This window comes from Typopeltis vanoorti, chromosome 4, assembly GCF_054136105.1.
Source record: "Typopeltis vanoorti isolate ZY-2024b chromosome 4, IOZ_Tvanoo_1.0, whole genome shotgun sequence".
NCBI lineage: Eukaryota > Metazoa > Arthropoda > Arachnida > Uropygi > Thelyphonidae > Typopeltis > Typopeltis vanoorti.
This window is the reverse complement of record NC_143552.1, coordinates 21,578,666-21,605,861: the sequence shown is the minus strand read 5'-3', so window position 1 is coordinate 21,605,861 and position 27,196 is coordinate 21,578,666. Positions and strand designations below refer to the sequence as shown.

At 37.0% G+C, this 27,196-nt stretch overlaps 1 protein-coding gene across 3 annotated transcripts in view; it reads left to right on the top strand.

The window, feature by feature from the left end:
- The window catches only part of car (vacuolar protein sorting-associated protein 33A), a 396,220-nt gene extending 372,927 nt beyond the window's left edge, over positions 1–23,293 (top strand). For all 3 annotated transcript variants that reach the window (XM_090391677.1, XM_090391678.1, XM_090391679.1), the window contains exon 16: positions 23,146–23,293. In XM_090391677.1, the coding sequence (XP_090247803.1) occupies positions 23,146–23,237 (92 nt within the window). In that variant the 3' untranslated portion in view covers positions 23,238–23,293. The remainder of the gene's footprint in view (positions 1–23,145) is intronic.
- Positions 23,294–27,196: the final 3,903 nt, after the last annotated feature.

Here is a 27,196-nt window from a genome sequence, read left to right as displayed (position 1 = left end):
ATATCGTCGGTATATGCGTGGTAGAACAATTGTGGCAAAGATATCATTGTTGGGTGATTTGAATTTATGTGATTTTGTGCAGTGCAGTGGGTGTGAGATGTCCTCATTGCAAAAATTAAAGGATTTATGGAAGGAGAGTGAAACAGGTGAATGAATGTGTTTTGCAGTTAGGTGGCAAGAACAAAGCAGATGTTAGCAGAGAAGGTAGTATTGACGATAAAATGGAAAACTATAATGTCAGAATTAATAGTTCTGAACATGCAGCATTGGGAATACAGAAGAATGAAATAGGCATAAATAAGAATATAGCATGCTTGAATGTTATCCTTCACTGGACAAAGCGTGAAATTGAGAGATTAGCTGGGCTAAGAAGAGAAAGAAGCAGATGGTCTGAGATGAAAAGCAAGATTAGGTTATAAAACCAGAAAAACATGGTGAGGAGAAAATTATGTACAGGGACTCAATGATCAGAGGTGTATCGTAATGAAAGTATAAAAAAATCATGTTTTCCTGGTGCAAAAGTTAATGATATTAGTCATGCCATAAGCCTCCTTAGCTGAGTCAGTATAGATGAAGCGCTTTGGTCGGAAAGACCTGGGTTTGATTCCCATCAAAGACGTGAGGAACCTTTATCTGGTCTCTTTTGAAGAAAGGTAAGTTAGCGGATCCATATGGAAGTAGGGGTTCCCCCCCCCACACACACACACACAGAAACTCTGGTTTTTCATTCCACAGAACAAGCAAATCAGTCCCATGGGCAATGCCTACAAAGTCACCTAGGGTCAGAAATGACTGAAAGGGAAAAAAGGACTAACTGTCGTGGTTGGCACTAAAGTTCTGAGAGGTGAGAGGTATTTTATGATGGAGGATGTAAAGGAGTTGTTTGACAAAGCAAAAATGAAGAGCAAGAAGGTAAAAATTATAAGTTTCCTGCTAAACTGTGATAGAGGTGAATTGAGGAAGAAGGCACTAATAGCATACAAATCAATACAAAAATAGTGCAGAAGGAATGATGCAGAGTTTGTGGACCTATGGCCTGTGTTTGACAGAAAGGATTTTTATAAAGCTGACAGACTGCATCTAAATGTTTTTGGTGTTAGGTGTCTAGAGAAGCTTTGTTCACCAAGCACAAATTCAGGAAAACTTTAACAATTATGGTGGATACAAGTGTGTGTGTTGTGGGGGGGGGGGGGGAGCAACCATGAGTGTGAGAATGACCAACAAGCATAGAATGTAGTCTCTCAAGCAAAAATATTGAATAGGATAGTCAATTCAAGAAGTAAAAAGTAAAGGTTGTTGGGGGCCTAAAGGGTGCTGTTTCTATATACTAATGCCAGAACTATCAAGAACAAGAGAGGAGTTTTTGGCATTGATTATTGCAACCTCGCCAAAACTATAGGCATTAGTGAGACTTGGCTAACAGCAGATGATGTAGTAGTTACAGGGATAGAATGTCAAGGGTTTAGGATTTGGGGGGGGGGGGGGTACAGCTGATGATAGTGGATGAATTGCAGTCAAAAAGAATAGGAGACAGGCAGGAGTGTGGCTGTTCATTTAAAGCAATCTGTGTGAGATCGAGGCCAGTAAGACAAAATATACATAGGCCACGGAGTTCCACAGATGATCTGGAAGACATGCATCAGCAAATTAGTATGAGTACAGGTTGAGTGATTATTATGGGGGACTTCAACTGTGGAGATATAGATTGGAAGGAGGGGAAATCACATGGCAGGAAGGAAATTGAATATTATACACCTCCGGAGAAATAATTACTTGAGGCAGCATGTGATGGAGGGGATTAGGAGTGTGAGTATTGGACCTGGTCATAGGATCAGAAGAGCTATCCATAACCAAGGTGGCCACGTTACTTCTGAATGGTGAAAGTGACCATTTGGTCTTGACTTGGAAGATTGTAAAACATGAGAAATATTCTGTCAAGAAGGGGGTATATGTGGAATTACAAGGGGTAATTATGCAAGCTTAGGAGGAAGCTTGAAGCTGTACCATGACATAAAACCCCGCAAGGTAAGGATGTTAGTAGTGCATAGGCATCTGGAAGAAGTTATATTAAATTGTATACCTAAGGTAAAGAGGGTTAATCATGTAGGAGTTAGATGGATGAGTAATATCATTAAGCATGAGCTGCAGAAAAAGAAAATGCTATGAGGGATATGTAAGGAGAAAGGTGACCAGCAAACTCATGAACAGTACAAGGATCAGCAAAAAAGGTAACCAGCATGGCAAGGAAGGCAAAATCAGATTACGAGAAGAATCTAGGCAAAGTAGGCCAACAGAAATCCCAAAGAGTTCTTTTGTTACTTGGCAAGTAAGAGGAAGAATGACTGTGGAAGATTAACCTTAATGTGTGATCGTCACAAAGTGATAGAAGTAGATGTGTGGGTAGTATGTCTGTAACCTCTCACTGCATGCCCCCACTTCCTTTATCTCTTCCTCATCAAACACAATGAACCACAACTGAAAGAAATGCATTTCTACTGCAGATCTTAAAAATTCTACCACACAAAATAGTTCAAAAAAACACAAAAAAACATAAAAAAATCCAACCTATAAAATCATAAAAAACAACAGAAATCCAACCAAATAAAAAAATCGTTTCCACATCCATGGCCTAAACAGCAATATAAACGATGTGCACCACTGCCTACAGTCAACTAACCCAGAACTGCTATTCCTTTCAGAACCCCCAACTGGCGACCTCAACTTCTCAAACTACATGTTACACAGCTCTTTCTGCCACGAGGGTGGCACTTATGCATTTGTCAGAACCGACATACCATGCCAGAGACTGCAAATCCTTGAATCCCACTGTTTGATCTGCTTTGGCTCAAGATTTCTACCAAATCAACCTGCCCTTTTCATATGCTCCCTCTATTGCTCTCCAAACTTCATCAACTTTCTGCAGTCAAAATACCCAATAGTGAGGTTATCCTTCTTGGGGACTTCAGTGTCCACGACTCATGTTGGCTACCCTTCTCCAGTTTCACCGATCAAGCAGGCAGGGATGCTGAAGTGTTCGCAACAATCCAACAATCCCCGTCATCATTTTTCCCACCAGAATACCAGATAACCCACTCCAGTTTTCCAACACTCTCTTGACCTCTTCCTAACAAGCTCCCCTTCCAGGTATACTGTGGTCGTAGTTCTCCTCTTGGAAACTCAGACCACCACCTCTTACGTCTCTTTTTCCACAGAACAACCTTCATCCATCAGTTCACAGTCTCATGTCCTTTCGCACTACAAAGGTGCCAACTGGGAGGACCTCCATGATTTGTATTCATCCTTCCCATAGTCCAACTACTGCTTCAATTCTTCTGATCCAAACACCTGCTCAGACCGAATAACAGGAATGAAGGCTTTCATTCCTTATTCCACCTCTAATTCTCAGCTGCTATCCAAGCCTTGGTTTTCAAAAAAATGTGTTCTAAAAGAAAAAAAAACCTGTTTACCACAATTGGCTCAAGACCAAAATTCCAGTTGCCCTCTCTACCTATACTGCAGCTCTCGACAGTTGCAAAAGAATCATCACTAAGTCTAAATCAGACTTGAAAAGTGCCAAATGCTTCAAACTCACCTCCTGCCCAAACAGCAGTTGCTTCTTCTGGTACCTTGTCGAGGTCATTGGGTGCATTTAATAATCTAGTTTTATAAACAAATGTTTTAAATTTTCTTTCTGTTCTTGTTATTTGTAGCTATTTAGTTGGTAATTTTATTTTAAGGAGTAAGTGGTCACTACTTATTTCATATACTCCGTGAACTCTAACATCTAAAGAGAACTTTGATGTCTTTTCATTTATGATAAAGTAATCTAATATTGATTTCCATCCTCTTGCTGCCCAACTATATTTATGTATGTCTTTTTTTATAAAAACAATTCATTATTTTAAGGTTATTATAAACCACAAAGTCGATCAATTTTTTTCCATTCCTGTTTAGAGAATGTTCTCCATATATTCCTGTCTTATTATTAATTTTCATGTTTCCATTTCTTGCATTAAGTCTCCTGCTAATATTATATATTCATTTTTATTTATTTTATTATATATATTTGTAACTGATTATAAAATTCAATATTATCATCTTCTCTTCCTTCTTCTGGGGCATATAAACCAATTATTGTTAATTAACCTCTATTTTTATTCTAGCTTCTATTATTCGTTCATTCCATAATTTATAATATTTTAATTGTTTTTCATTTCTCATGGTTCCTTTTAATTTCTTTTTTGTTTCAGTGATTACTGCTATTTGAAAATTTCTTTCATTTAATATTTGTTCTAATTTTATTTCTTTGTATGCTATTCCTCTTTTGTTCCAGTTTGCTATATGTATCATATTTTGTCGTTTCCATTTTCGTTTTACCTTTTCCATTCCAGGGTCATTTTCCATACATTCATTTTGGTTACCTTTCTCTGTTGGCTCAAAAGTAGATTAATGTTCTCCATATGAGGTGACTAGCCTGGCAATGGACAGCCTTCTTCCAAATTTAAACACATAGGAAGAATAAGGTCTACTGAAGGGAAAGAGCAGATTATAGAGGGAGCATAGATAGGCCAGAAATGGAAAGACCCCATAGCCTTCAACTACTCTAATAGCATAAGGGTCGTAAAATAAGAAGAGTTGGCTGATAAGGCCTTATAGGAAAGATTAAAGTGAATGGATCTTCCTCAAAGTAGAGGAAGAAGAGAATAGATCCAGCTAGTTGAACCATGGGAGTGCCACTTCCCTTACAATCAAGATGATTGCCCCTTTTGGTCTTGTTGGTCCATGAGTCCTTATTCAATATATTCGGACCACCCCACCGTATCTGGTAGGCTCCCCTAAACCAGTCTTATTCAGCAGAAAATAAAGATAAATTGATTAGGTATATTTAATTCCAAAATTCTGCAATTGTGAAGACTGTTCATCCTGATACATTTTAATTTTTGTCATAAGAAAAACTCTTTTAGTCTATATATATTGAGAAGGATCTTCATTGGTGAAAGAGAACTTGTGTTTTAAAACATCAGGCTCTTAGATAGAATTAATTCAACCTTCCAAAAGGACAGTATAGTTTTCTGTCTATTGATATTCCAATTCAGGTGGTCTTAAATTAAAATTGTATTTAGTCTTAGTGAGACCTTGTGAAGAAAAATGTGCAAGTACATATTCACAGAGACTTGATTTCATTACCAACATTTTAATGATCTATTTGTCAAATTAAGTAATCATAACCTGTAAAGTACATTTTATGTGAATAGACCTTGCAGAGAACTGTTATTTAAAAACATTTTGTGGTTCTATAAAAATTTGCTCTGTGAAAATTAAGTTGTTAAATCTAGGCTGATATTTGTATTTGCTGATAAGACTGTAAGCTTGTGTTAGTCTTGTGGCATTTCTGATTCCATAAATTTCCAGACTGCCAGAAAAAAGACCACTAAAAGGTGTAACTCTTATCTCTGACTAGAGGAACTTTTTATAGACCTCTTTTTTTTTTTTTTTTTTCCACTGGTTCCTGAGTAAGTCGGTCTTTGGCATGGCTAAATGGGTTTTTCCTCAACTTATAAAAACCAACCTGAGAAGTCATACCATTTCAGAAGATTATATACCAGGTTTAGGAACATGAGATGACAGCAGTTATATTTGTTTGCTGTACTCTTACCCTGATGCCTTCAAAATCATTAGTAGCTATGGGCTCAGTTATCGTTGATGGCTGAGGGTGGAGACTGAGTGTGCACCAATTTGAAAAAAAAGTTAGTTAGGGTTACAGGAGTTCCATCTACTCTCTTTAGGGATTTAAAAAAAAAAAAGCATTAAGAGGATACTATTATGTGAAACAATTCAGTAATATTATGTGTCAGTGAGTAAGTGCCTCATCTTCTGCAATTGCATGAGATGTCAAAAGCATTTGCTGTATTAATTGAGTCTGAAGACTCATCATAGGGGGACCTAAACTATCCACATAGTCTATCATACCTCTCCTTGAACCCATCAACAGAAAAAGCACTCACAACTGACTCTGACAACATATTCCACACATTCACAACTCTCCAAGCAAAAATTCTAGTCCTCACATCCCTACTAACTACACCTTTATTCAACTTCCAGGGATGACCCCTTTAGCCAAGTGCTAAAACATTTCCCCTGCATCAATCCTCATAGGGACCATTCCACAGACCCTCACCATCTTGGTCACTCACCTCTGAATCTTCTCCAACACTTCCTCATTCCCAGGAGACCAGACCTAAGCACAGTAATCCAGATGCGGACATATCAAGGTCTTATAAAGAGGAATAACAACTTCTATATCTCTGCTTGTTAATGTGTTCTTCAATAGCCAAGTAATCTTATGGGCTGCCTTAGCAATATGTCTGCTAAACTTTAACTCTCTGTCTACCACCACTCATAAATCTCTGACTTCGTCTATTTCCTGGAGTACAGTTCCATCAGTGTGGTAACAGCTTGTAATCTATTTATCCCAAAATGCATAACTTTACATTTCCCCACATTAAACTGATACCCATTATCTTTTGCCCATACTGACAGCCTATTTAAATTGTCCTGCAAACTCTCCACATCACCTTGATTAACCTATTACTCTACCTAATTTTGTATCATCAGCAAACGACTGAATATTTCCTTTCAGGTTATTTCCTATATCATTTATGTACAAATTAAACAGTAGTGGACACATCACTTATCGCTTGTTTTCGCCTCTCTTTTTGATATCTGTCTAGCAGACATCCTCTTAATCCGCATAACCAGTGTCATATCCATCCCCATTTGTTGCAACTTGTGTAACAGAGTTCCATGTGGTATTGTGTCAGATGCCTTAGCAGAACCATCGTGTGGCCATTTCCTTTATCCAACTCAGCTGTTACTCTATTATAAAAAATTTAAGTCATAACCTACCTTACACAAAGCCATGTTACCCCTCATAGAGTATTCTATTTTTATGCACCCCTTCTTGAATTCTCTTTTTGACCAATTTTTTCAGTACTTATACAACCAAGCCTGAGATACTGATTGGTCTGTAATTTGCTGCTGCAGTCCTGGAAATCTCCCTTATGCAAGGGAATTATTTTGGCCTCTTTACACTCTCTTGCAGCTCTATCAGAGCTGAGACTTAAATTAAAGAGCCTAGTCAGAAGCATTGGCAGTTCCCTTGCACATTCTCACAAAAGCTAGGCTGATATCCCATCTAATCCCACATCTGTTTTACATTGAGATTCTGCAATATCCTAAAAACCTCCAGTTCATCCAACTCTGCTCTCACATTAATGTCTGTTGTATATGTTAAAGCAGTAACTTCACTTAGATGATATACTTTTGCAAAGTGGTTACTCAGTAACGCAACTATTTTATCTGCTTCTGTCACCTTGTGATCATCATTACTCAGTAAGATTAATCTTCCATAGGTATTCTTCTTCTTCTTCTTACTTGCCACATACTAAAAGAACTCTTTGGGATTTCCATTGGCCTGCTCAGCAAGATTCTTCTTGTAATCTGATTTTTCCTTCCTTGCCATGCTGGTCACCTTTCTCCTTATATACCTTCTACAGCATCTTGTTCTGCATCTCATGCTTAATGATATTACTCATCCATCTAACTCCTACCTGATTAACATCCTTACCTTAGGTATACAATTTAATACAATAAACTCTCGATTTAACAGACTATTAGGGACTAAGGGTTCCGTTAAATTGCGAATCTTAGGAATAGTATTGAAAATAAAACACTTTCAGTGGTACGGTATTAATATATTTTAATGAGAACGTTTTTATGTAAATACCATTTTACTGAAGATTGGGCTTGAAAAAAGCATCAAGTTTCAGTTGCTTTCCACTTTTCTCATCATCATCATCAAATTCCTGCCATGTACCCTCAAGAGGGTGTACAGGATATGAAAGTACTACATGAAAAAATTACATCTTTACTAACTTCCTATCTACAATTTTCCTCCAAATCAGTCTGTTACTTCTCAAGACTCCAACATTATCAGATCTTATATTTCTGTCGTCTAAGGCACTTTGTAACGTATCAATCCACCTATATCTTGGTCTTCCCCTGGGTCGTTTTCCTGCCAACCTGGCAGAGAACACTTGTTTTGCTAATCTTTCCTCTCCCATTCTATTTAAGTGACCATACCACCTGAGATTAGCTCTGCTAACGCATTCCTGGATGCTGACAATGTCAAGTTCTTTCCTAATATCCTCATTTTTAATATGATATTGCCATTGATGCCATCTGTTCACGCCTCTAATCTTTCTCAGGACTCTCATTATCTGCGGTCTCTAGTCTTTGGTCAAGTGTTTTACTTCTGACCCAGCTCTCAGATCCATAAGTTAAAACTGGTTAGAACACTGTCTTGTATACAGCTAATTTAGTGTTCCGACTAATTTCTTTTTTATTCCATATGAATTTATTCAATTGACTTCCCACCATACCAGCTTTGCTGATTCTGTTGTCTATTTCTATATTTAATTTACCATCTTCAGTAAAAATCGTGCCTAAGTAGCTGAAATGTTTTACTTGTTCCACAGGTTCTCCATTCACAACACAGTTGACATTTTCAGTGATTCTGCCTATTTTCATTGTCTTTGTCTTTTTATTGCTGACCTTCATAAAATACCTATTACAACAGCTATTCAATTTAGTCAGAGAATCTTGCAGACTTGTAGCGGATTTATTTAGAAGTATAACATCATCCGCATAAAGCAAAGAGCTGACCTCCAATTTTGATATCAGGTTTAATACCACTTTCCTTCATAATGTGATCCATATAGATAATGAATAACAGAGGGGATAATGTACATCATTGTCTCACACCAGATTTAACATTAAACCATCTTCCTGTACTTCCTTCAATTCTAACTGCTGACTTACAACTCAAATAAAGACTAAGTATTGCTTGATATAAGCCCCATTGACACCATATAACTGCAGCATATTGAATAGCTTCTCTCTTGGCACCTTGTCATATGCCTTTACCAGATCGACAAAACTTAAATATAGATCTTTGTTATATTCCCATGCTTTCTCGACTATTTGTCGTAAAGTGAAGATCTGATCCTGACAGCCTCTATTTGGCCTGAATCCAGCTTGTTCTTCACCAAGCTTTTCTTCCACAATTCTTCTCAACCGTTTCTCAAGTATACTTGCATAGATCTTGCCAGGAACACTCAGTAGGGAAATACCTCTGTAATTCTCACATGCAGTTTTATTTCCCTTTTTATATATGGGTACTATGAGAGCTCTACTCCAATCATCGGGAATTCGTCCCTCTGTCCAGGCTTTCTGAACTATGCAGTGCAGCCACTGTAAGACTTTTATACCACCATACTTCAGCATTTCTGGTCAAATATCATCCACTCCTGCTGCCTTTCCACATTTCAAGCCTTTGATGGCTTTTTCTACTTATGGATATGTATTACAAGTATGGATATGTATTCCTGACTGCATGCCTGGTCAGTGCTTTTTATCACTGTGCTATCATCACTGCTTGTTTCATTTAGCAGTTTTTCAGAGTAATTACTCCATACTTCAAGGATATCTTTTTCTCCTGTTTTCATGTCACCTTTATCATCTCTAACTCCTTTTACAGCACTCTTTCCTCCATTCCTAAACTTCTTCAACAACCTCCAGAATATTTTGCCACCTTCTTGATATTTATTTTCTATATTCTTGCCAAAGTCCTCCCATGACTTTTGTTTAGCTAGTTTTACACACTGTTTAGCTTTCTTACATTTGTCTCTGTATTCTGTAAGAGTAAAAGCTGACTTATTTGCCAGGAACTTTTGATATCCTTTCTTCTTTTCCTTCACTGCCTCTTTAACTTCCTGTGTCCACCAGGGAGTTCTGATTTTTCTATCCTTGCACACAACCTCACGACATGCTTCTCTGGCAGAATCAGTCAATGTTTTCTTCAGAGTTTGCCACTGAATCTCCAAGGTTTGATTCCTGTTCTCAAACTCTTTCATTTTCTTTTTTCAATAATATTTCTGTATTTTAGTCTACAGTTCACATCTGAGAGCTGCTCAACTTTTATTCGCTTTAAAACTTTCTTACATGTTATTCTTTTCAATATGAAATTCAATTTTATCCTGCTCAAGACTAAATAGTGATCACTTCCAATTTCAAATTCTCTGTACACTCTGGCGTCCTGCACCAGGGAGAAAACATCACTATCAACAATAACATAGTCAATGAGACTTTTCTTATTCCTTGCCTCTTCTCTCCATGTGAATTTGTGCACATTTTTATGTTGGAACATGGTGTTAGTAATAACCAGTCCATGTCCTGAGCAGAAATCCAACAGATATTTGCCATTATTATTAGCTTTGCTCTTTTCTCCAAATTTTCCCAAAACATTTTTGTATGTCTGACAATCACTTCCTACTCTGCTATTTAGATCCCCAACAAGGAACAACTTTTCCTTTTTCATTGTGTTTGTAGCTTTCTCTAGAGCCTCAAAAAATTCCTCCACTTCTACCTTAGTAGGACCTTCTGTGGGACCATAGGCACAAATAAGTCTCATTGTCTAGTTCCCCATTCTGATATTTGCCCAAATCACTGTACTTGATACTGCCTACCATTCAAGAAGATGAGCTTCATATTTTGTGTTGAATACTATGGCTACTCCTTCTTTTCCTTGATTGTCATTGCCTGAATTGATCTTTCTGAGCAATAAATACAAAATGTTACATTTTGTATTTATTGCTCAGAAAGATCTCACCAGTTGTGGTCTTTTTTGTTTCAGTCATCCCTATTATGTCTATCTGGTACTTATCTAATTCCTCAGCTAGCTCCATTTCTTTGCCATTCAGGCTTCTTACGTTGATAGTACCAATCTTTAACTCTGGTGATGTTGAGTTGGGGTTTGTTTTCAGATTTGTTCCAGTAGCTGACTTTTCGCTGTTTGCCCTGGTTCCCTGGCGAAAACAACAGGGGTCTTGTTTAACCAGGCGACACCCCAGCCGGCATGAAATTTTGTGAAGTTGTACCATCATTTTTTATTTTGGTTTAACCAATAAGAATACAATTTGGTTGGCTAAATCCCAAATTGCCAGCCCATCCTCGTTCGTTCAGTATCAAAGTAGATACCCAACAGCGTGCACCACGAGAAGGTGAGGATTGGACATTAGGTCAGAAGCCCTGGTCGGTTCTTCGCATTCCTTTAAAGGCTATGTGGAGGTCTCCTCTCAGTTATACAGCTTTGTCCCTTAAGCACCCACTTTTCTACTGTTTCTTAATAATTAATGATCAAAATTGCTGAAAATGTTCTTAATAAGCAGTCATCTCAGGATCTGAAGATGATGCCATCCATGTGTTCTCTAACCACTGATAGTTTCAGACCATCTGTAACCGCTTCTTCTTCTTCCTCGTTGTCAACCTCCTAATCGCCCTGTAGAACATCTTCAGTTAATCTCTTCCTGGCTAAGAAGTTGGTGGCCTAGGTTGCCCTCGTCAATGTCATTCTCACTGGCATTATCACCAGCTCGCATCAAAGTTTCATGGAAATCAGAGGTTTCAAAATCTCTGAAATCGTATTCTGGTTCAGTCCTGTTCAGTAACTTGGTCCAGCCATTAGCCAATGTTGTATCTGTGCAAATTTTGAAGTGTCGTGGCTCCTCTTGTATTTTTTTTGGGATTGTTTTCGTTCTCCAAGACAACTATAACCTCTTCAAGAAACTTCTTCTTATACAACTTCTTGCAGGCAACAATGACTCCCTGGTCTATAGGCTGTATTATAGAAGTGGTGTTTGGAGGAAGGAAGATACATTTTATTCTTCCATTATTTTATTCCTCTTGTATTTTTTTTTGGGATTGTTTTCGTTCTCCAAGACAACTATAACCTCTTCAAGAAACTTCTTCTTATACAACTTCTTGCAGGCAACAATGACTCCCTGGTCTATAGGCTGTATTATAGAAGTGGTGTTTGGAGGAAGGAAGATACATTTTATTCTTCCATTACTACTAACCAACTTCTTAGCATTAGGATTGCTGATACATTATCAAGAAGTAAAACGGCTTTTACATCTTCAGGAGAGATTTTCAGGACCTCTTCTTGGTAGTTTTGCATTTTAGGTATGAAGTGATGGAAAAAACAGTTGGAAAAAATGTCACTTGTAAACCAGGCATTCCTTGAGATGGAATAGATGACAGACAACTGGTTCATAACATTCTTCAAAGCCCCAGGCTTTCGTGCTCTTTTGGCTACCATCGGCTTGAGGCGATGTGTGCCATCAGCATTACTACAAAGTAGGGCTGAAATGCGTTCCTTGTTTAATTTGCAGCCAGGCGTACTAATCTCATGTTTGTTTGTGAGGGTATTTTTGGGAACAGCACTATAGAACAGGCCGGTCTCATCTGCATTGTAAACTTGAGACAAAATATAGACTCTCAGATTCAGTGACTTCATTGATATAATTTCTGAAGGGCTCAACTTGTTCAATATCGGCACTCAGTTCTTCACCTGTTCGTAATGCCATGCCATTTACAAAAGCACCAAAGTCACCCATCACTCGCCTGGAACTATATGCTCATGTGTTGTGCCAGTTTTTCAGCAGCCGACCTTAGTTCAATACCACGAACAACAACGCCACTAGACCACTGACGAACAAGCCACTTATATAAACTCCTTCTTCTAAATTCTTATACTAGGCCACCTTCATGTTTCTTTTCTGCAACAGTGAAACCACTTTTGGAGCTCTCAACGCTATATTTTAACGAAAACTGAGTAAGTTTGTCTTTATTTTTGCATATGTACAAAACTGTTTGCATTTTTACCTCGTAAAGTTCACAAACGTGAGCAACAGATGCACCACTTTCCAATTTACTTATTAACTCGAGTTTCGTCAAGTTTAGTTGCTTTCTTTTAACCCCCATACATATTAACTGATATTAATAATGATTAATTACGGTTTAACTAAAAAAATTACTCCAGCAACAGCCTAAACACTACGTGTTTTGCGTTAGCAAAGCTACTGACGCTATGCTACCTAACCAAAGCACATTCACTCATGCGAACTATTATGAGTATGCATGAAATATCACAAATATATGCAAATGTATCTGAAGACGCAATTTATAAACACTGCTAATCGCTTCTGATTAACCATCGTATTATTTTTTTTATTATTAATTATTTCATTATCTGTATTTATTTGTCAAATTATGTCCGTTGAATTGGGGTTTGTTAAATCGAGAGTTTACTGTAGTTCTTCCTCTAGATGACACTTAACTATCTACCGAGCACTCCTAACATCTTTACAGTGTTAGTAGTGCTCGGTGTTGTTTGCCACGGCACATATTCAAGCTTCCTCCTAATCTTGTCATAATCACCTTCCTTGTAGTTCCACATATGCCCCTTCTTGACAGAATATTCTCCATGTTTTACAATCTTCCAAGTCAAGACCACATGATCACTTCCACCAATTGGAGGCAATGTGGCCACCTTGGTTATCGATAGCTCTCTGATCCTATGACCAGGTTTAATACTCTCACACTCATTAGGAGTGTGAAAGTATTGGACCTGGTATTCCCTCCATCACATGCTGCTTCATGTAATTATCTCTCCGGAGGTGTATAAATTTCATTTCCTTCCTGCCATGTGATTTCTCCTCCTTCCAATCTATATCTGCATAGTTGAAGTCTCCCATAATAATAACTCAACCTATACTCATTATACTAATTTGCTGATGCATGTCTTCCAGATCATCTGTGGAACTCCGTGGCCTATAGCAAGAACCGACTGTATATTTTGTCTTTCTGGCCTTGATCTCACACCAGACTGCATATTTTGTCTTTCTGGCCTTGATCTCACACCAGACTGCTTCAAATGAACAGTCACACTCCTGCCTGTCTCCTATTCTTTTTGGCCGCAGTTCATCTACTGTCATCAGCACAACCCCTCCCCCAATCCTATCTTTCCTGAAAATACTAAACCCTTCACATTCTATCCCTGTAACTACATCATCTGCTGTTAGCCAAGTCTCACGAATGCCTATAGTTTTGGCGAGGTTGCACTAACCAATGCCAAAAACTCCTCTCTCTCTTGTTCTTGATAGTTCTGGCATTAGTATATAGAAACAGTAGCATCCCTTTAGGTTCCCACCCACCTTTACTTCCTGAATTGACTACCCTATCCAATACTTTTGCTTGAGAGACTAGATTCTGCACTTGGTGATTCTCACACTCCCCGGCCTCATGAGTGCTTTCACACAAACTCACCTGCTTCCACTCTAATTGCTTAAGTTTCCTGAATTTGCTCGATGAACAAAACTCTTTCCAGACATCTAACACCAAAACCATTTAGATGTAGTCCATCAGCATTATGCCAATCCTTCTTTCAGTCAAACACAGATCCACAAATCATACATCATTCCTTCTACACGACTTATGTGTTGATTCATTAGCTACCAACAAGCTCCTCAGTTTTCCTCTGTTATAACATGACAGGAGACAAACAAACTCCACCTTCTCACTCCAGTTTTTCATCTTCTAACAACTCCTTTACATCCTCCCCCATAGAATACTTCTCACCTCTCAAATCATTTGTGCCAACCATGACAATCAGTTCCTTCACCGTACCTTTTTGCATCCAGATGGAGTGACTAAATCGTGACTTTTTGCACAAGGGGAACGATTTTTGTCACACTTTCATCCATTTGGTTCTCCTCTATTTCAGTGGCTGCTTGTTCAACATCGATTCCAACATTTTCAATCCTACCATCAATAATGTTGTCCACCCTACTAATATTTGCTGCATTCTCATTCTAATAGGCACTCACTTTCGAAACATTTAATGCACGCTCTCTCTCTCTTTTTTATTTTTTTGCGATGAACATTACACAAACACACTGTATTGCACAAAATCCCAAAAATTCAAATCACCTGACAATGTGGCGATTGTTGCCATTGTTCTACCATGCATTGGTGCCATGCCTGCAATATCGTATTGAAACAAAAAAATATATATACACAAGGTTTACTTACAAACTGAATAACTTAATCAATCCCACACCTTTAAAACATAAACTACAATATTAACCTAATATATTAACTCAAATACAAAAAAAATACCTTTCAGGAGCACTAATAACTACTCTGCCCACACAATACACCACATGTAATACATTTTTTTATTTGATCTGGAATCACTCAATTTCTAGATTTTAAGATAAACAAGTTTTTAAAGTCATTGCACCAGTCAGAAACAAATCAGTGTGATTTTTCGTTACCAGTCAATGTTTAGGTATAGATGCAGGAACAAAAAATATACTAACATTAAATTGATGCAACCAAATAGCAAGATTGGATATAACATCTACCTTGACATTTCCAAAAAGTGTATTTTAACCTCTCCCCCCTTTTTCAAAAAAAAAGCCTCAGAAGACAATAGCACATATGGATTTTTTATGCAGATAGATATTTTTATGCTAGTAAATTGAAGCTTCATAACTTCTTTCTTATAATAAATTATTAGATGAAGCTAGAGTATTCCTGACCACATTACATATTGAGCTATTCTGATGACTCTGCCAGCTTTGAAAAGTTCCTAATATCAGAATCTAAAGTGTCTAATATTTGTGAAACCTATCATACATTCAAATAATCAGGAATTTGTTGCCTATCAGTAGAGTAAACTTTTGCTCAAAATTTAAACATTTTGTCTGAAGAAGTTCCTTTCTGGAATGGTTAGTATTTGATCAGGTTAGGCATAGCTTCAGAGACAGTTGAAAGAGATGACTTACCAGAAAAGGGTTAAGAGGGATTATAACAGATACCTGGGTACCTACCCATATTATTATTATGATAATGATTTTATTATTATTGTTATTATTGCAGTGCCTCCATGGAGTCCAAGAACTCATCACAGAGATCCGAACAGTATCTATCACACCTCTCTTTCAACCTCATTGACAAACAAAGCACTTACAACAGTGGCAATTCAGCCCACTCATTCATCCTTCTCCATACAAAAAAAAAAAAAAAAATCTAGTCCTCGCAGTATTGTTAATCATACAATTACTCAATTTTCCAGGATTACCCCTTGTTTTGTTCCCCCTTCCCAAACAGTGCTGAAATATTTCCTCTGCATTAGTTCTACAAACCCTCCTAGCAACTTAAATATTTCTATCATCTCCACTCTTTTCCTCCTATCAACCAACCTCTGCAACTCACAGACAACTCACCATCTTGATCACTTGTTTCTGGATCTTCTCTACCGCTTCCTTATTCCCAAGAAATCCAGCTGATCAGCAGGGCCACATTACCATAAGGCACATTAGGTGCAAGCTGGGGCTCACTCTGTATGGGGCCACATTTTAAACCTTACATTTGAACAAACATTTGAAAATTCACGAAAAAAAATTCTTCTATATTGCCAGTAAAGTGAAAGAACATAAAGTTGTCTTGTTCCATTGCACTGATTTGAAGAATAAAAGAGAGTAAATTTACTATTACTAAATAGTTTCATTGCAAAGGCTGATCTCTGGTCATTTCAGGGTTGATTATTTTTGCACATGTGAAATTCATTTTTATTTTTTGTAAGAGAAACAATAAATTGTGCAGCGAAAAAGGATCAAATATCATAGGACAGTAAAGGAAATTCCAAATAACACAGTACACATAAAGACAAGTGACACAAAGGTCGCTCCACCACAGTTAATCCATTAACGGCTCTAAAATCGCCTTTCAGGGGTAATTGCATGACAAAAAGTAGAATGCCGATGAAGTATTGATCCATAAAAAATGCTGGGGTGGTCTGGCTATTTTATCCACCTCGGCCAGTAGGAAGATTAAGTGTCATTCATATGCACGCGTAACAACTGATAGTTTAGTTACCATTATTTGGCTAGTATTTGTAAAGCAGTATACAAGTCTACATACCTACTTACAGTAAAAGTACTTGTTACAGTACTTGGCGCAGTCAGTAAGAATATATTTTTCAATGAATTTATTATTCTTATTTTACTGTTACTCGTTTATTTTAACAAAACCAAGATATTACTGTTTCTATTTTTGTGTTTTTTTTAGCTTTTAACATAATTATTTATTTTATTTATTTATATGTCTATTTTGGATTTAATAAATATTTATTTTGCTTTTGATAATATTATACACATAATGATGCAAGAAAGTTTAAATCCAGAGCTAGTAAAAAGAAAATGACTCAGAGAAAGGGAAAAACAGCTAAATAGTCAAAAGGGACAATTTTGTCTTTCTTACGTTCTTCTGAAAATGAAGGAAGTGAAGAATTTCATAGAACTGAAGTTGTACCTCAAACTTCTCAGAATGAAAGTGAAACAAATGAAGAACATCAAAATAATGTAGAAAACCTAGAAGGAGAGAAAGAAGTAAATGAAACAACTCAAGAGGGTTTTGAAGAAAATTTTCAATCGGAGCCTGTACTTACCAGCAAGCAAGCTACTCTTATCCTGCTGATATAGCAGTATGGCCCATTAGTATTAATGAACAATTATTGAGCATATTTCAATAAATATAGCTCAGAATGCAATAGAATGTATGTCAGAAATGTAAATGAAACACATTTTTACTGTAAAAAGGCAAATGGAACAAAGGAGAAATGAGAGTGGCTAATTTTTTCAGAAAAAAGCAAAGCAATCTACTGCTTTTTTTTGGAAATTGTTTTCTAAGTCAAATAATAGCTTAATAAATGGTTTTAATGACTGGAGAAATATAACACAAACCTTATGTGATCACGAGTGTTTTACTGAGCAGAACACTTGTGATCACATGTGCGATGTGCACATATCACAAAAGAAAGTCAAGTTCTAGTTTAATCCTTTATCCAAGTGTAAGCAAACAAAGTTTGCGCCTGAAGTATCTTTAGGACTGAGGCAACTTGTGGTAAAGGTGGACTTAGCTCTCATCACTTGTCTTAGTATCCCCATAATGCAAATGGGAGCCAGACCCAGAGGTGGTGATACTAAGGTGGAAGTAGTGGAGAAGTCATATTTACCTATACAAGTTTCCAAAAGGTGTCTCACCTTATTATTAAATTACTCTGGATAAGAGAAAGATATTGGAAGTTTTTTCCCACTTGGTTAGACTATAATAAATTTAGTTTAATCCTTTATCCAAGTATAAGCAAACAAAGTTTGCGCATGAAGTAACTTCAGGACTCAGGCAACTCGTGGTATTTGCTTACACTTGGATAAAGGATTAAAGAAATGTTTTTGTGATTCTTTAAAAGTTAATGCTGTTGTGTTCGAATTAAGGATTTCAGATCCAGAAGTTTTATTTTCAACTATCTTATAAAAGGATGGTATAAATGCATTTCAGCATTATTGGACCATGTGCATTAGTCTAAGAGGGGATTATATTGGAAAGTAAAAATGAATTTAAAGTAATCAGTGATCTGTTTCTATATCAGCCCACAAACTTTTCAACCCCCCTTGTTTTTTGAAATATCTTAGATAAAAAGGATATTGTCAGATGTAAATTTTGTGATAAAATTCCTATATAATGGAAGAAATCTACAGATAACCTTACTCTAACATAAGACAGGTTCAGTGAAAAGTTACAGATGGGTGAATCAGAATCGGTAGATAATTAAATTATACATGGGTATTTTGGGTTCAAGGGGGTGTTGAAATCCATATATACAAATGCCAGAAACATCAAAAATAAAGAGAGGAGTTTTAGGCATTGATCAGCTCAGTGTGACCATAAATTATCGACATCAGTAAGACCTGGTTAACAGAAGATGATAAAGTTACAGGGATAGAATGTATGGGGTATCATATTTTCAGGAAGAATAGAGGAAACAAGACAGAACAAGAGGAGTATTACTGATGATAGCTGAAAAATTACAACCAACAAAATTAGAAGTTTAGGAGGATTTTAGATCTGAGGAAGATTGTTCATTTTAGGCTATCTGGTGTGAGATAAAAGACATCATGATAATATACACTAAAAGTATTTGGACACCTTATGCACCATGCAAATTCTGGATCCTGCCACATGCAGATTCAGGGAGTGTCTGTGTAAGTCTAGTACTAAAAGGTGAGATGTGCTGCATGTATTGCACTATACTCAATGTGAAGATGCTACATTCAGCTGAACTGACAGACTTCCAATGTGGGATGATAGTTGGGTGTCACATTAGTGGTGTTTCTATCCATGACATTGCAACCTGACTCAGTATACCAAAATCCACCATTGGTTGTGTCATTCATAGATGAATCGTTCCAGCTGTGGTAGCACCATCACTGATGGTGCTACCACATCCGAAACACATTCTGGAGGCTACTAACACTCATTGACTGAGATCAGTGAGCTCTGTCTCAGAATGTTCAAGCATCCCGCATGTCATCAGTGCCGGACCTCGCAGTCAATCTGGAAAATGCTGCAGGGATCTGTCACCACTAGAACTGTCTGTGGAGAGTTGCATGCCTCAGGTTACCATGGCAGAGCTGCTGCAAAGAAGCCACCCCCACCCTCCCCCAATGCCAAATTACATTTGAACTGGTGTCTTTCACCATTCCTGGACTATAGATGATTAGAAAAGAGTTCTGGGGAGCAACAAATCATGCTTCCAAATGTTTTGCTCTGATGGTCATGTTTGGATCTGGAGATTACCTGGGGACCAGTTCAGGAGAACTGCATCATTCCAACTGTCAAATTTTGTGGAGACTCAGTAATGGTATGGGAGTGTTTCATTTGGATGGGGCTTGGTCCATGTTATGGTTTTGGACATGCACAAAACCATAACATCTGATGGCTACCTGGACATCCTGGACAATTTCTTGCTTCCGATGCTGTGGAAGTACTTTGGCAGTGGCCCTTGCATGCTTCAGCATGACACCGCTCAATGACATGCTGCACTGTGTTTCCAACAGTGGTTTCTACAAAACAGTGTTGGCCTCAGATGGCCACTCAAAGTGCAGACCTCAACCCTATCAAATCTTTGGGATGAATTCGAATGCCAAGTTCGCTCCAGACCATAATGCATCAGCAATGGTGGTAGCTTTGCATGAGAAATGGAAGCATATTCCTGTTGCGATGTATCAGAAATTGCTTGGAAAGCATGTCCTAAAGGATAGTTACTGTCGTTCGTGCCAAAGGTGGTCTCACTCAGTACTAGAAATGCAGTTAAAATGCATTTTTGTTATCACAGCTAGATGTCCAAATACTTTTGTCAACAATTTCAGTTTCATATTGTGAGTGGTTGTGTAATTTAGCACCCGTGTGAAATTAATGATTTTTATCTGTTTTGTTGTGTTTATTCACCAGAAAATTAGAGTATTATAGTGTATTAGTGTAGATTTTTGTGGTTTTAGAGTATTTATAACATTTTTATTGTGATATTGTCAGCATGGCAACAAAGAACATGTTGTCCAGTGATTTGAATTTGCAGGATATTATTCAGTGTAGTGTAAGTGAAATGTATGCATTGAGAAAATTAAAGAATATGTGGAAGGAAATTGAAACTGGAGAGAGAGAGAGAGTGTGTATTAAATGTTTTAAACACGAGTGTCTGTGAGGTGATGAGAACACAACAAATACTAACGATAAGATGGAAAATGATATTAATTATGTTGAATGTGCAGCCGTGGAAATAGAGGAGAACGAAATGGATATCAATAAAGAAATAGCATGCGTAAATGTTATCCTTCATAGGACAAAGCACGAACTTGAAAAACTGCAGAAGCAGCAAGAGTTAAGTAGGGCTGAAAGAAGCAGGTGATCCAAAAGAATAATAAAGACCGACCAAACAATCAAGAAAAACAAGCTAAGGAGAAAATTATGTATGGAGACTCGGTAATCAAGGGAGTAATTAACAAAAGTATGACAAAACCATGTTTCCCAGGAGCAAAAATTCATGATATTAGCCATGCCATCCAGATGCAAAAAGGTAAGTCGAAGGAAAGGATTGTCTTGGTTGGTACCAGTGATTTGAGAGGCGAGAAGTATTCTATGAGGGAGGATGTAAAAGAGTTGTTAGAAGAGGCGAAAATTGAAGAGCGAGAAGGTGAAGATTGTAAGTTTCCTACCACGCTATAATAGAGGCGAACTGAGGAGGAGGGCACTGATAGCCATTGAGTCTATACATAGATTGTGCAAAAGGAAAGATCTAGAATTTAGTATCTGCAATTTCTGTTTGATGGAAAAAGGATTTGTATAATGTGGATGGACTGCATCTGAATGGTTTTGGTGTTAGGTGTCTGGAGAGAGCTTTGTTCACTGAGCATGCTGGCGTGCAAGTTCAAGGAAACTTAAGCAATTAGGGTGGAAACAAATGAGTTTATGTGAAGGCATCCATGAAGTGAGTGAGTATGAGAATGATCAAGTGAGGAATCTAGTCTCTCATGCAAAAATATTGATTAGTGTAGTCAATGTGGAATGTTCCCTATGAGGATAGATTTAGGCTGTGTATTGCAGAAGTTGGTTGATAGGAGAAAAAGAGGGAATATGATAGAAACATTTAAGTTGCTTAAAGGATTTTATAGGATAGATGCAGGGGAAATGTTTCAGCACTTGGCTAGAGGGACCAGAGAGCAAGGGGTCATCCCTGGAAGTTGAATAAAGATGTGGTCAGTAGGGGTGTGAGGACTAGATTTTTTGTTTGGAGAGTGGTGAATGTGTAGAATGGGTTGCCAGAGTCAATTATGAGTGCTTTTTCTGTTAATGGGTTCAAGGAGAGGTATGATAGATTGTGTGGATAGATTGGGTCTCCTGCAATAAATTTTCAGACTCCATGGAGGTGCCCATATAATAATAGTGTATATTATCAGTTGTTGCTGTAGACTAGGGTGCATAGAAAGATGCCATGCATCAGTAGATTAGCACAATGAGTTTAGACTGAGATGGACTTCATCTATGAAGGTGTAAACTGGAAGGAGGAAAGAGTGCACAGCGAGATGGAAATTTTATTTATACAGTTACTACTAATGGATAATACCTGAAACAGCATTAATGGAGAGGACCAGGGATTTGAGACTGGACCTGGTGACAGCATCAGAAGTAGTATCCATAACTACAGCAGCCATTCTGCCTGTGACCAGGAAAAGAGACTATGTAGTCATATTCTGGGATGTTGCTAAATATGTAGAATACTAAGTCAAGAAAGGGTTTATGTGGAACTACATTTTGGAAAACTTAGGAGATAGCTTTTAGCAGCCATGGCATATGAATTCTAAGGAGAGAATGTAAGTAGTGCATGGGAAGTAATCAGGGATTATTTGAAGGAAGCAGTATCAGACAGCATACCTTGATATGCTGTTTTAGCTAATTTCTCAGTGGAAGATAATTACAAAGGAAGGAATGCATATATTATTATTATTATTATTATTATTATTATTATTTGACACCTCCAGGGAGTCCAAAGACTCATCGAGGGAGAGTGTGCCAACAGCATCGAACGATTGGTCCCCTTCCAACTACTAACCATATAAAGTGCAAGTTATCCACATTTCCCTTCATCCCTGACTATATTAACAACTATGTATTTTGTTCTGTTGGCTTTTATCTCAAATCAGATATCCACACATGCACTACATTCCAGCTGAACTTCTCTTGTTGGCAAAATTTATATTCTGTTGTCATCAGCAATCTCATTCTCTTCACTCTGTCCTCCCTGAAAATACAATATCCTTTAAATTCTATCCTTGCAAGTTATATCCTTCTCCATCAACTAAGTTTAATGTGTACACTTTTTTGGCCAGGTCAAACTGCCTAATACTGAAACTTTTCACTTTTGTTCTTAGCTTCTAGTATTTGGCCTGCAAGTGTCCTTCCATCTTTTAATGGCTGTTCCATTTAGATTAGGGACCTGAGAAACTGCATTCAGCATTGTTTGTTTTTTCCCATTCTCACACTCACATCGCATAGCAGAGCCATGGGATGTGAGTGAGTGAGCACTAGTTCTGTTACAAGTCTCACAACCTCCAGTTGGAAGAATTGGAGGCTTGGTGTGTGATAATCATATTTAAAATAATATTTAAATATCATATTATGATTCATAAAAACCATTATCAAAATATGACTAATTAAAATATTCAATTACAGCAATGAATTTATATTTTAAAGATGCATTATATCTTAAAGTTATAAAGAAATGCAGTAATTAATCTAAACACTTGTGTACTTTTGTGATCTTAGGTAAAACTTTTTTTTTTCCAGCTCCTGTAGAATATATTGTGGCAACCACAAAGCTGATAAATGGAAGAACATTCTTACAGTCTTTAGAAGAACAGCTGAAGCCTGTTTCATGATAATTCATAATTTTAAATTTATATCAGAAATATAAATTGACCATTATTTTGAACAACTAACAACTTCCATACAAACTTTAGTAAAAGAATATCTGCAACAAAAATATTTTAATTTTAATCCTCTAAGATATTGTAATTCCAGATCTAGCATAAATACTGAGCAACAAATTGAAATTTCAATTCTGCAGTGAAGCAAAAGTAACAGGGTCTGATTAAATTCCCTAATGTGCTAAACTGATTTAAAACTGCTTAGTTTTTCATGTATCAAAATTACTGGATAACATACTAATTGCAATTCATATGAAACTGTGCATATATAGTTAGCATCAGCTATTTTATTTTTTTATATCATTATCACACACAAGAGGTTACAGAACCCATAGCGTTTTTAAGAGCTAGATCTGGATAGTCTTCATGGAAGTCTTCATTTAATAATATTTAAATATCCAGAGAACAGGTTAGATGGGCTGAAAGATAAATGGGAGTAGTAGATTCAGTGGATTAAAATTTCAACTGTAAATGGATGTCAGGCAACTGTTATAAATAGTTTAGCAGGAATGAGAGGAATGGCCGATTTCACTTCTGCTGAACAGCACTTGTAGATGTGCCAGTATAAAGGAAACACAATGCAGAAACTGAACATCTGTGAGACTGCAGCTGGAGAGAGAGATCACCAGCTAACTAGGCTTCTTGCAAAAGGACTGCATCAAGAATTTATAGTAAGTTATTTGTTGCACCACCACAAATATGAGAGCAATATTCTAAAGCTGAATAGATTTGGGATTTATACAGATAGTAGCTGGAACAGGGAAAAAGTAATGTCTTGAGCAAATAAAAGAACTAGTTTTTTGAAGGTTGAGGTATACTATAGAAGTGAAGTTTCATACCAGGAAATACCAAAGTGTATCTTCATGGTTGAGCTGAATGTTATCAAAGGTAAGAGGGGAGATATAAATAACTAAGGTCTTGTTATTTTTTTAAAAAGGAATAAAAAAGTTTTGGAAGAGCTGAAGGTGACATTTGAAGATAGGGATGTTTGAGCACTGCAAAGTTTGTTGTGAGTAGGAGGAATGCAGTGTTATCATCAGTAAAACTGTGGATAGGATTTGAGGTATGTGAGAGAAAGCAATTTATATGTTGAGGAAGAGGGTGGTTAGTGTAACAGACCCTAAGATGACAGTAAGTCCTCAGTACCAGTCCTTATCATATGCCATTGAAAATCTCTAGTGCACAGAACAGTTGATTGTTCAGGCTTAAGTGCTGGGCAGAACTCATGTTAGAGGCTTAATGAAGTTAAAACAGCACTGAGAAAAATTAAAACCTATGTTTAATGCTTCCAGTATTTCATTTGTGTCACAGAGTACAATATAAAATTGTAACACACATAAAAGCAACAGAAAACAAAGTGAAACTTGGACACAAGTTGAAAGTCCTAAATAGATAAGGTGCCCTTTATGAAAGCCAGTTAGAAGTGTAGGTTGTGGAACTGGATACATAAGAATTAACATTTCTCATGTTTTAGAAAGTTTAATGCAACTGTATTTATTTAGGTTGTTTTTAAGAGCACTTACAGATTCTAAAATAAAAAAAAAATCCGAACACTACAGCATTTTTTTTTCCTATTTGATTCTGTATATAATATCCAAAGATGATCTGCAAGACCTGACTGACTATAGTCATGACTACAGATTTTTTTTACGTTTTCATTTTTTACCTCAATAGTCACATCCAAGAATCAGGTTTACTTGGAAAAGGAAACTAACAATATTCTAGTCTTTCTAAACAACTTAGTATATATAAAACGTTTCTTTTACAGTGTACAGATATCAATCCTGAATCCATGAAACTGCCAATCCTGATTTGTATTTTGTTTCCTTCTCTGCATCTTTGAAATGTTTGTACATAACGTATCTTTCCCAACCTGTTTGTTTGCTCTTCATAACACAACCCACAGGTACAGGCAATTTTGTAAATGCTAGGTTTCTTAAGTGGTGAATTGCAAGGTTTTGTAGGTCTAAGTAGATTAGAAATCTTATTAAGGGGATAGAAGGCAACTTTGATAGCCTGTTGATATAGAAACTTTTGAAATCTTGTGACCAAATATAGGCAAGAATTAGTGTTCCTCTGAAAATTTGTCATGTTCATCTGATTTTCTTGGTAAACATAGGATTTAGTTTGACCAACATTCTATTATAGCCTCTTTGGTAGGATGGAATTGAGGAAATTAAGCTCTTGGTTTTGTTCTTGAAATTAAGCTCTTGGTTCAAGGAGGTGGGGTTGACAAAATCATTTGTCAACCCCACCTCCCTGACAATCATTTGAGCATGTTATTTTGAAAGGAGCAGTAATCCTTCCCTATGTTTGATCTGTCACAAACAGGATTTCAAAGTTGCTACATCAACAAGGTATCAAAGTTGCCTTCTACCTTCTGAATAATATTTCTAATCTTAGGCCTCCAAAACCTTGCCATCCACCACTTAAGAACCCTGGCATTTACAAGATCACCTGTAGGTTGTGTGACGTGGAACAGACAAGCAGGCAGGTCGGGAAAGATATATTCCAAACGTTTCAAAGATGAGGAGAAGGAAAGAGAACATATTAGGATTTGCAGCACATATAACAGAGACTAAACATGAAGTTTTGTGGCAGCAAACTACAATGATCCACATAGATTACAGTTTCTACTCAACAGCGTTCAAATAGTCAGCAGAAATGATAAAACGTCTAGTACACATGTAGAAGCCAGTGATGCACATTCCATTGTTACTGTTTCTTTCAAATATTTACATTGTGATCATTACCTGTTATGCAGCTTAATTTTTTTTATTTTATTCACTGTATCTCTTGATGATGCGAAACAGTTTATTCTTGAAACTAATGGCTACAATTCCTCAGAATCAACAGAATACTTTATCTTTTCCCAAATCTTCAACCTTCTTTTTAGAAAGATTATAGTAATACTATTATCATTCACTATTCAGGGTACACTGGAAAAAATAGCCAGAATTTTAAAAATATACAATCTTTACACTGCCTTCATGCCTCACTTGAAACTGGCTGCCCTTTATCTATTTCTGGAAGTTGGTCTACTATAGACAGAGTGGAAGATCAGCTACCATCCACATCGAAGAATATAAAAAAATACATCCAAAATCATGATTACAATCAGTCAGTTCTAGCAGACCATGCTTTGGATATTATACACAGAATCAAATAAAAACACTGTTTCATTATAACAAATTTAAAAGTGAAATACTTTTTTAGAACCTGCAGCTGCCCTTAAAAACCAACTTACTTTAAATAAACATTAATGCATTAGACTTCCCAAATTTTAAGAAATGCTAATTGTTAGGTATCCAGTGTTGCAACCTAGGCTTCTGACTGGCTGTTACATAGGCCACCTTATCTAGTTAGAACTCTAGACTTGTGTCTACTGAGTTTCATTTTGTTTTGTGTGTGTTACCATTGTACTCCCTAAAATGTCTTGGAGACAAAATATTGAAAACATTAAACATTGCTTTTAATTCTTCTCATTGTTGTTTCCACTCAATTTGGTCTCGAAGATGCATAGCACAGACTTCTTCAAACTTTTCCATGGTGCATGTACACAGGCGTGATGTTGGCAAAAGCAAGAAGTTCTGCTGTAGATTTTTGAGCAGCGGAATCTGCACTAGTAGTCACCGATTTGTTGAGTTGGGTGTTTTTTTTTTTTTTTTTTTTTTTTTTTGTATTTATTCCGAGTTCCTATTTATTATTATGTGACATCTCCAGGGAGTCCAAAGACTCATCAAGGGAGAGTGTGCCAACACCATCGAACAGTTGATTCCCTTCCAGCTACTAACCGCGCTCAAACTTGCTTAACTTTTTGCTGAGCCATTAGTAGCAGAGGCTCTACCAATCGACCAACCTGATGGAGAAGGTAATCCTTCTCACCATGATGAGAGCAGTAGGTTGATAAT